The sequence below is a fragment of the Pterocles gutturalis genome, unplaced genomic scaffold (genome assembly GCF_000699245.1).
Source record: "Pterocles gutturalis isolate BGI_N339 unplaced genomic scaffold, ASM69924v1 scaffold29847, whole genome shotgun sequence".
In the NCBI taxonomy this organism is placed as follows: domain Eukaryota; kingdom Metazoa; phylum Chordata; class Aves; order Pterocliformes; family Pteroclidae; genus Pterocles; species Pterocles gutturalis.
In genome coordinates this window covers 88,815-98,352 of record NW_010113774.1, presented here as the reverse complement: position 1 = coordinate 98,352, position 9,538 = coordinate 88,815, and the positions used below count along the sequence as shown (strand labels likewise).

General features: G+C 40.9%; 1 protein-coding gene across 1 annotated transcript in view; it reads left to right on the top strand.

Moving 5' to 3' along the window:
- Positions 1 to 1,351: 1,351 nt before the first annotated feature.
- GRIA4 (glutamate receptor, ionotropic, AMPA 4) overlaps positions 1,352 to 9,538 on the top strand; it is a 93,706-nt gene continuing 85,519 nt past the window's right edge. Inside the window, exon 1 of the mRNA XM_010074626.1 lies at positions 1,352 to 1,594. Coding sequence (XP_010072928.1) covers positions 1,352 to 1,594 — 243 coding nt within the window. The remainder of the gene's footprint in view (positions 1,595 to 9,538) is intronic.

Here is a 9,538-nt window from a genome sequence, read left to right as displayed (position 1 = left end):
TCCCAGACCGAGAGCTGACTGGGGTGGGGCGGAAGACCTTGGGAGAGCGACCACCTGGAGCGAAATGACCCAGAGAAAAAGAGATCTGGAACCAAAAGGGCCAATCTTCTGGAGGGTCCTCACCTAGATTATTGGCCACTTTGGGTCTCAATCCCGAGTTTAAGATCAAATCCTGGGCTAGTAACGGGGGCTGTGCTCCTTCCCAGCTTCTCCAGTCTGCAGACGACCAGAGAAGATGAAAGACCTGGGCAACCCCTTAAACATCACTTTTTATCAGCTTTCTTCTGAGCACAAATCCAAAACACAGCCTCTTGCTAGCTATTATGAAGAAAGTTAACTCTGTCTCAGCTTAACCCAGGACAACCCCACTGAACCTGTTTGTGAACAGAGAAGGACTTGTGGGTGACGTGATGATTGGAGACCATCTTGGGCACAGTGATCATGAAATGAGAGGGTTTTCAATTCTCATAGAAGTAAGGGGGGGTGGGTAGCAGAACTGACACTTTGGACTTCCAGAGGCCTGTTGAGGAGCCTGGTTGACCGAATCACTTGGGGGGCAGTCCTGAAGGGCAAGGGAGTCCAGGAAAGCTGGACATTCTTCAAGAAGGAAATATTAAAGGCATAGGAGCAGGCCGTCCTCATGTGCTGAAAGACAAGCCAGCAGGGAAGATCAGCCTGGCTGAACAGAGAGCTTTGTCCAGAACACAGGGAAAAAAAGAGAGTTTATGGCCTTTGGAAGAAGGGACAGGCAACTCAGGAGGACTACAAGGATGTTGTGAGGTTATGCAGGGAGAAAATTAGAAGGGCCAAAGCCCAGCTAGAACTTAATCTGGCTATTGCCACAAAAGACAAGTAAAAATGTTTCTATAAATACTTTAACGAAAGAAGAGCTAAGGACAATCGCCATCCTTTATTTGATGCGGGGGAAAACATAGTGACAAAGGATGAGGAAATGCAGAGGTACTCAATGCCTTCTTTTCCTCAGTCTTTAATAGCAAGACCAGTCGTTCTTGGGGTACCCAACCCCCTGATCTGGAAGACAGGGACCAGAAGCAGAATAAAGCCCCCATAATCCACAAGGAAACGGTTAGCGACCTGCTACACCACTTAGATACACACAAGTCTATGGGGCTGGATGAGATACACTGAAGCCTCTTTCAATCATATGTCAGCAGTCCTGGGTAACGGGGGAGGTCCCAGTTGACTGGACCAAATGTTGTGCCTGTCTACAAGAAGGGCCAGAAGGAAGATGAAACTACAGGCCTGTCAGTTTTACTTTGGTGCTTGAAAGGTTATGGAGCAAATCATCTTAAGTGCCATCACGTGGCACGTACAGGACAGTGGAGTGATCATGCCCAGTAAGCATGAATTTATGAAAGGCAGGTCCTGTTTTACGAACCTGATGCCCTTCTATGACAAGGTGACCCGCTTAGGGGATAAGGGAAAGGCTGTGGATGTTATTGACCTGGACTTTAGTAAAGCCTTTGACACTATTTCTCACAGCATTCTCCTAGAGAAAACTGCTCATGGCTTGAATGGGCATACTCTTTGCTGTGTAAAAAACTGGCTGGATGGCCAAGCGCAAAGAATGAGGGTGAGTGGAGTTAAGTCCAGTTGGTGGCCGGTCCCCAAGTGGTGTTCCCCAGGGCTCAGTATTGTGGCTTGTTGTTTAATATCTTTATCAGTGACCTGGGCAAGGGGATCAAGTACACCCTCAGTAAGTTTGCAAACACACCAAGTTGGGTGGGATTGTTGATGTGCTTGAGGGTAGGAAGGCTCTATGGAGGGATCTGGACAGGCTGGATCAATAGGCCAAGGCAATTACCAATAATATTAAAGACTTGAAACCACTTCTAAAACTTGCAGTCACTTACCAGTGCTAAAATGGGCAGTCACTTATCACAATGCGGCTTTCCATGGAAACTTCCCGAACAAGCCCCAGAAGGAGCTGGAATCACCTTTTAATACTGAAACTTGTAACGGTGTTACCCTTATGTGCCACAAAAATTAGTTAGAGACAGAGAAACAGAGAGAGGGAGAGAGGGAGGGAGAGAGAGAAGGAAACTCAAAAAGACAAGGTAAATGAGAAAGGGAGGAAGGATAGAAAATATTCCAGAATGGTATCACCTCCCTTGGATCCAGCGATGGTGTCTGCTTGAAGTTGTGATCCTCCAGGCACACACCATCCCATTGTTTATTCATCTTTTATAGTCAAAAGTTCTCAGGTCTCTGCCTAACTTTCTTCAATTAGCATAAGAAGCAATGAAGGTATCTCCTTAGTTTACACAGGAAGCAGAAAGGGGTGTGTCCTTCATTTGCCTGGGAAGAACCATCTTTTTGCGCATGCGTAAGGGGGGGAAGGGCAGCATTAACACTTTCAGTCAACTGGGTCAGTGGTCTTGAAGACCTTAAATTAGATTAGATAGATTAGATTTGGCTGAACTTTCATTGTTGCTGTCTCAGCGTTGTGGGGCAAGGTTTGCTCCTTGGTTGCAAGGCAGGTGACCTCATTAACAAGGGAGTAAGGCCGTAAGTCCTTTGTTACATTCCACATTTTCTCTTATCAGCAAGGAGTTTACAACTGAGATGTTTGAGGCAAATCAATTGTTTACAAAGCCTCCTGCAGACAATCACCTTTAATCCCTTTCCAGGGCCTTTGACAGGAAATTTGAGTCCTCTGCAACAGACCCCTTTCTCTTTTCATCCCTTATGATGGCACTTGTTGTAACTAGATGATCTTTAAGATCCCTTCCAACTCAAACCATTCTATGATTCTATGGTTCTCTGAAGATCTATTTTGTGTCATCTTTCCCCAGAACTTTCAGAAAGTGTGTTTCCATTTTGGAGAAAGCACATCTACCCTTAACAGTTATGGAGGACTCTTTATGCTTAACAGAATGCTTTCTAAAACCTCGTAACTGATGTCACTAAATCTGATGAAGTATCTCTCCAGTTTACTTACCTGGCCCTTTGTTTCATCTGTTCATACAGAGCTGTAATAAAAATATGACACATGTTTTTGTTTAGAAAATAAACTATGATAGTCTTTATTTGTATTGCATAAACGACTAGAAACAGAGACAAAACCCCATTTTCCTACATGGGTGAAATTCCAGATTATTTTTACCATTACCTTTCCAGCTTTCTGAGTCAAGATAGCAAAAAGGAGTTAAAACAAAGACACAGAAGGATAAAATGACATCTCCACAGTTTTATGTAACAGATAGAGCTTATATAGCAGAATGCATTTCTAGTGATTCATATTCTTCTCTCAAGGGCCGTTATGTCCTTATTTATCAACAGCCCTTTTTTCTGTGAACCACAACACTTTCAGCAGGTGGTCTTTTAAAAGCACAAAAAATATTCTGTTTGAATCGAAGGACGGAAGTCAGTGAGAGATGAAAAATTCTGTGCTTCTGTGTTTCTTCTTTCCAAGTTGTGTTTCTAAAGTGCTCCCCTGAATTTAGTAGTACATAGAACCTTCTGCTTAAGAGGCAATGAATACTTGAAACACACTGTAACGTCATGATTTACATTTCCTACCAACTAATCCACTAATACTGGCAGCAAGTAGTACAACATCTGAACAGCCCAGGCCAAAGTAGTAATTTTCTCTATATGGCACAGCAAGAATCAGGCCCAGGTGTTTCTCTCAATTTTTACTATGAGTTTTCCTTCTTTTCTTACTCCTTCTTTTCATTTTACTTTTCTTCCTGCATTCTAAAATAGTGTATATATTTGCATTTCTGGCTTACCGAAAATCAGAAGTCAAGTCAGCCTAAGGATAAAGAGTGTATCTACTAAAATCAAAAAATCATTAATTTTATATTTACTGAATTTCTATTTGAAATGCAGAACTAATGTTTCAAAATAAATATGCCTACGAAAGAAATATGTTTTTATTTATAACTAAGAAAGCCCAAAGTTAATACCAGATGATACTTATTTAAGCTGAAATTATAAAACCCCAAGTCACGTTTCCAAGTTTAACAAAATTATTTTTTATTTTCATTTTTCTTGTCATAGTATTTTATTCTTGTTAGTATTTATTAATTGATTAATTTGTATCAAGACAATGTGAAGCAATACAGAAACTAAATACAGCAGAATGAAGCAGTGTTTAGAATTACTAAAACAGTAAGAAGTGAGGAATGATACCCCCTTGGTTTTTGTGGGTTTTTTTTTCTTAGACCACCACTGCCACCAGCACGATAAATATCTTCTTCCCAGAAATGTACTGAGCAAGCAAGAAATAGCATTTACTAATGTCTAATCAAGAAATATGTGCAAGTTGACTGATCAGGTAGTACCCATGTGCTGACTAATAGCTGTCAGATGGGAGGTGTAGTGTCTGGGTACTTCTTATCCCTTTGGTGGCAAAAACATACGGGTCTTTGTTCTCCACACAGCAGCCAGCATTAATGACTGTACAGAGTTAAAGTCTTAGATGTCCTAAATGTCTTAGAGACATTGTCTTCCTTTCAAATATAGCTGAAATTGCCCCATGTGTTAAAAAAATATTTTACTGAAAAGTTGATAGACAGACCCACTGACAGGTCAGTAGCACAAATATGATTACCTTAGGAAAGAGGACTAAAACTATATAGCAAAACACACACATTTAAGGAAACGTCACATCACTCTCTTCTAAGTTTTACTCGCATTTAGTTTGTTGGAATAATTTACCATCAGTAAACACGTCATAGATTTATTTTGTTATTTCTTCATTGCTAACTTTCTAAAATGAGTGAAATGTAACAAAACAATGAAATTGTGTTCAGGTTTGAAAAATAACACAGAAAATAATCTTGAAGATTTTGGTGAAAACATGTTATTTGTTCAACCATCATATTTGTTCTTTTTACTTCTTCAGACACTAATAACACTTCTTACTAGAGAAGCAGCCTGTCATTTGCTCAGCCATAGCTGATCTCACAGCTATTACTTACAGTTTGTTCAGTGCTCAGAAATGTGTTCAGATATGCAGTGTAGTCAATGCTCCAAATAGATTTTACAATTAAGCTGAAAAGTGTAATATAAGAATAATTTAGATGGTGATGGATAGTTTTGTTAACTGTAAATACTTTAGCCCTTTTGTTTTGACCTTCCATTGTTTTTTCTTTTTCCTATTAATCTATATCAAAAGGACATTTAAAATTATGTAAGGAAGCTTTCAAAAGCATTAAATGCTGAAGTTGGAAGTTAACAGTTATGGTCCCTATTTCTTTTTCTGCCCAACTTCTCATTGTCAGCACATATTAAACACTGCAGAGCAAATAAGGGACCAGAAAAAAAGACTGGAGTCTTAGAGCTCTGGCATTTGGTTTTGGGCGGATTTTGGACACACCTTAGAAATTCAGACTGTGAAGCACTCACATGAACGGCTCTAGTCTACAAACTAATAATTGGAGTCAGAATTGACCTCTGAAGGTCATCTGGCAGCTCCTGATCCCCCTGCTCAAGGAGGCAAGCTTAGATCAGGTTACTCATCCAGTCAAATTTTTAACACTTCCAAGAAAGGATATCCCACAGTCCCTTTGTGCCCTGTTTCACTACTTGACTACCTTATGGTAAAAAAAGCAAACAAACAAACAAAAAAACCCCCTCATAACTAGCTGGAATTTCCTGTATTGCAGCCTGTGTCCTTTGCCTTTTGTCCTATTGTTGTGCACCTCCAGGAAGAGGCAGATACCCTCTTCCCTACTCCATCCTCTTGAGTACTTATACATATTACTAATATCTGCCTGAGCCTTTTCTTCCCCAGGCTGAATAGTCCCAACTCTCTCAGCTTCTCATATGACAGATACTTCAACCCCTCAATCACCTTTGTGATCTTTCTTTGGACCCTCTTCAGTATGTCCATGTCTGTCTTGTACTGGACAGCCCAGCACTGGACACAGCGCTCCATATGAGTCTCACCAGAGCTGAGCAGAGTGGAGGAATCACCTCCCTTGACCTGCTGGCAATGCAGCCCAAGAGGCTGTCAGCTTTCTTTGTCATGAGGGTGAATGACTGGTTCATGCTAAACGTGTCTACCCCAGGAGCTTTCCTGCAAAGCTTGTACCTATCCAGTGTGTACCTAGCCTGTCCTACTGTGTTTGTTGAGTCAAGCTGAGAGTCTGGCCAAAAAATAAGGCAGAGATCGACAGAGATGAGCTTATTTGTTTCTCATTACTCTGTTTGCACACCTATAGGCAGCTCTTGAGATAAAAATACATTATGAGTGGGTGAACTGTGTATTATATGGAATCATAGAATGGTTTGGGTGGGGAGGGACCTTAAAGATCATCTAGTTCCACCCCCCATGCCACGGGCAAGGACACCTTCCACTAGACCAGGTTGCTCAAAGCCTCATCCAACCTGGCCTTTAACACCTCCAGGGATGAGGAATTCACAACTTCTTTGGGGAGCCTGTTCCAGTGCCTCACCACCCTCACAGTAAAAACCTTCCTCCTAATATCTAATCTAAATCTACCCTCTTTCAGTTTAAAGCCATTACCTCTTGTCCTGTCACTACACTCCCTGATAAAGAGTGCCTCCCCATGTCTCCTGTAGGCCCCCTTCAGGTACTGGAAGGCTGCTCTAAGGTCTTCCTGGAGCCTTCTCTTCTCCAGGTTAAACAACCCCAACTCTCTCAGCCTGTTTTCATAGGGGAGGTGCTTCAGCCCTCTGACCATCTTAGTGGCCTTCTTCTGGACTCACAGGTCCACGTCCTTCTTATGTTGGAGACTCCAGAGCTGGGTGCTATACTACAGGTGGAGCCTCATGAGAGCAGAGTAGAGGGGGAGAATCATCTCCCTCAACCTGCTGGTCACACTTCGATGCAGCCCAGGATATGGCTGGCTTTCTGGGCTGCAAGGGCACATTGTGGGATCATGTTCAGCTTTTCATCAACCAACACCCCCAAGTCCTTCTCATTAGGACTGCTCTCAGTCCATTCTCTTCCCAGCCTGTATTTGTGCTTGGGATTGCCTCGACCCATTGCATCTTGTATTGAATCTTGCAAACCTATACTGTGCTTGCATCAGAAACAGCTACAAAGACCACCAGGGTGATCAGATCAACCTCTCTGCTACTTTAAATTACATCAAAAAAAATCCTTCACTAAGCCAGGCAACATGCTTCTCCAGTATTTTGGTTCTTCATTCTCTGGTACTAAATACTCACTATGTCTTTCTAATTTCTGGTAGTCCTCCTGGGCATAGTTTTGGAGTTTAGGAACTGAGTTTAACTGTGTCTCCATAATGACCTTCATGCAAAGTTCTGCAAAACAAACTGAAAAACATGAGCTAACTGTAATTACATTTTCTTAGGATTTTTATGTTTGCTTCTTTCTGAAAGAGTATATTGCTACTCCTAATTTCAGTTTTCTCAGGCTTTATCATGTTCAGTAGCATTTATAGTTTTTGTTTCTATATTTGTACACACAGATACATACATAAACATATGCACATGGACATATACAAGACTCTATTCAGCAAAAAAGTTTTTCCTTTCTGCAAGAATGGCAATGGATTTTCTTTCTTCTTCCATCTGTAGCAGCTCCATCCTCTCCCACTTGTCTCCATCTGACAAAGTTCAAACCTCAGCACTCTGTGTTTTAGAAGTGTTCCAAGGTGTCCACTGTGAGCAGCATTTTCTTCTGAATTTTGCATAGTGAATCAGTTTTGCTGTCAGAGATCATCAGTCTGGCTCCTGGTCTACCAGACAGGATGATTCCCATCTTTTTTTCCCTGCTCTGTTCCCTCCTCAGCCCTTAAGAACTAAACAGGATGTTTCCCAGTAGATGGGCACTTTTCTCAGATCTGTCAGTGCTCTGTATCGGCTTGATCAAGCCCTGCTGCTCACCCAGGGCTGTATTTGCCTATAAACAAAAAGGTGATAACTGCTATGCAGCATCTGGCACGTATTTAATGCTTCAATGTACACGGCTGAATTGATACATAATAATAAGAAGAATGTACATTGTACTCTGTAATATTAAAAATTAAACATGGATATACAGTTGTCACATAGCAAAGTATTAGTATCATTAATCTTATCTTGCAAAAATTACAAGCCAATAAACTCTAATTAACAGTAGCTAACAATACTTATTAACAAGCATGATAGGGAAGGAGCTGCACAGTGTCTCGAATGCTGTTCATAGCTGTCTAACTAACTCAGTTTTTCAGTGTGTTGTTTGACATCACTGATCCTCAGCTTCCCCAGCCTTAAAGAGCCTTGAGATATGTAGCTGAAATGTACCATGTATGTGTCAGCACTGAAAAACTAATCTCTCTGATGGGTACGATGTAGCAGGCTGTCACAGCAAGACTGATTATTATTACTACCATCAAAATGGAAGCAAATAAATGCCTGAGTGGAGAAAAGTAAAGAAGCTGACATATTCCACTCCTTCTTGGTCTGCTCTTAATATTTTACCACAGGTGTGCTAAACCTGAAAAAGTAATGTTTGACTGACAAATTTCTCCAAATTTCATCCAGTTGTAAATTTTGCTGGTTTTAAAAATGTGATTTTTTTAATCTTAAATTTCCAGTGTGTCTGCTAACTGAAACTATCAACTGGCATTTTTGCAAATGACATTTAGATCATTGGCATAATTAACTTATGTTAATAATAATAAATTAAAACATAATACTTTAATAAATTAAAACATAATACTTACAGGAAGGCAGAAATTAACTAGACACATGAATTAATGGTTCTATGATTAAACAGAGTATTCTCTCAATCATTTCTCCAGAATTTCTTCTACTTACCTGTTTTTTATTAATGCGACAGTGCATTGATGCAAAGGATCACTAGCACAATACAGACGAGTACTTATCAAGAGATCTGCAATGTTTTTACATATAGTTTAGTTGCATAATGATGATTTCTTTATCCCCTGAGTCAGAAATGGCATGGACTTGCCTCATCTCTCACTGTCTCCAGTTTCCTGTATATTTTTTTGATTTGCATGAAAAAAAAAAGGAAGATGTAGTTCTGCTCACACAGAGCCACAGGAGCAAATCATTAGCCAAAGGATTTGGTATGTGCATGGCGTACAGTAATTTTGGCCAGTAGTAGCATTGTTGGACTTACACTACTCAGGGACATAGTAGCAGCAACCTGTGTACCTCTTCTTAGTCCCAAGGGAACTGGGAGATTTAAAGAATGCCTTTTCCTTGTAATTCCTTTCTTTTTTTCTGTAGAGGTCTACAGAGTTGCTTCTAAGCAACACTGATAGTTCTTCACCTTGAGGGAGCCTGCTGCTGGCACTGCCACCAGCGCCTTCTTCACCCCGCAGAGCCAGGAGGGGCTCTCTGTGCAGGCTCATTTTCTGTGAAGCAGCTGGGATTTTGCACACAATAATAGTTCCATGCTGCACAGTAATAAAAACAGATTTTGTCACTGCACCACACAACTGATGAGGTTTGGACCTGAGAAATAGGTTATTTCAGTTACTGAAAGAACAAATAGGTGGTAGAAGACAAAGGATGAATACAAATGGTTCAGGGGATTTGTAAAGTGACCTTCTTCTTACGCCCTTCT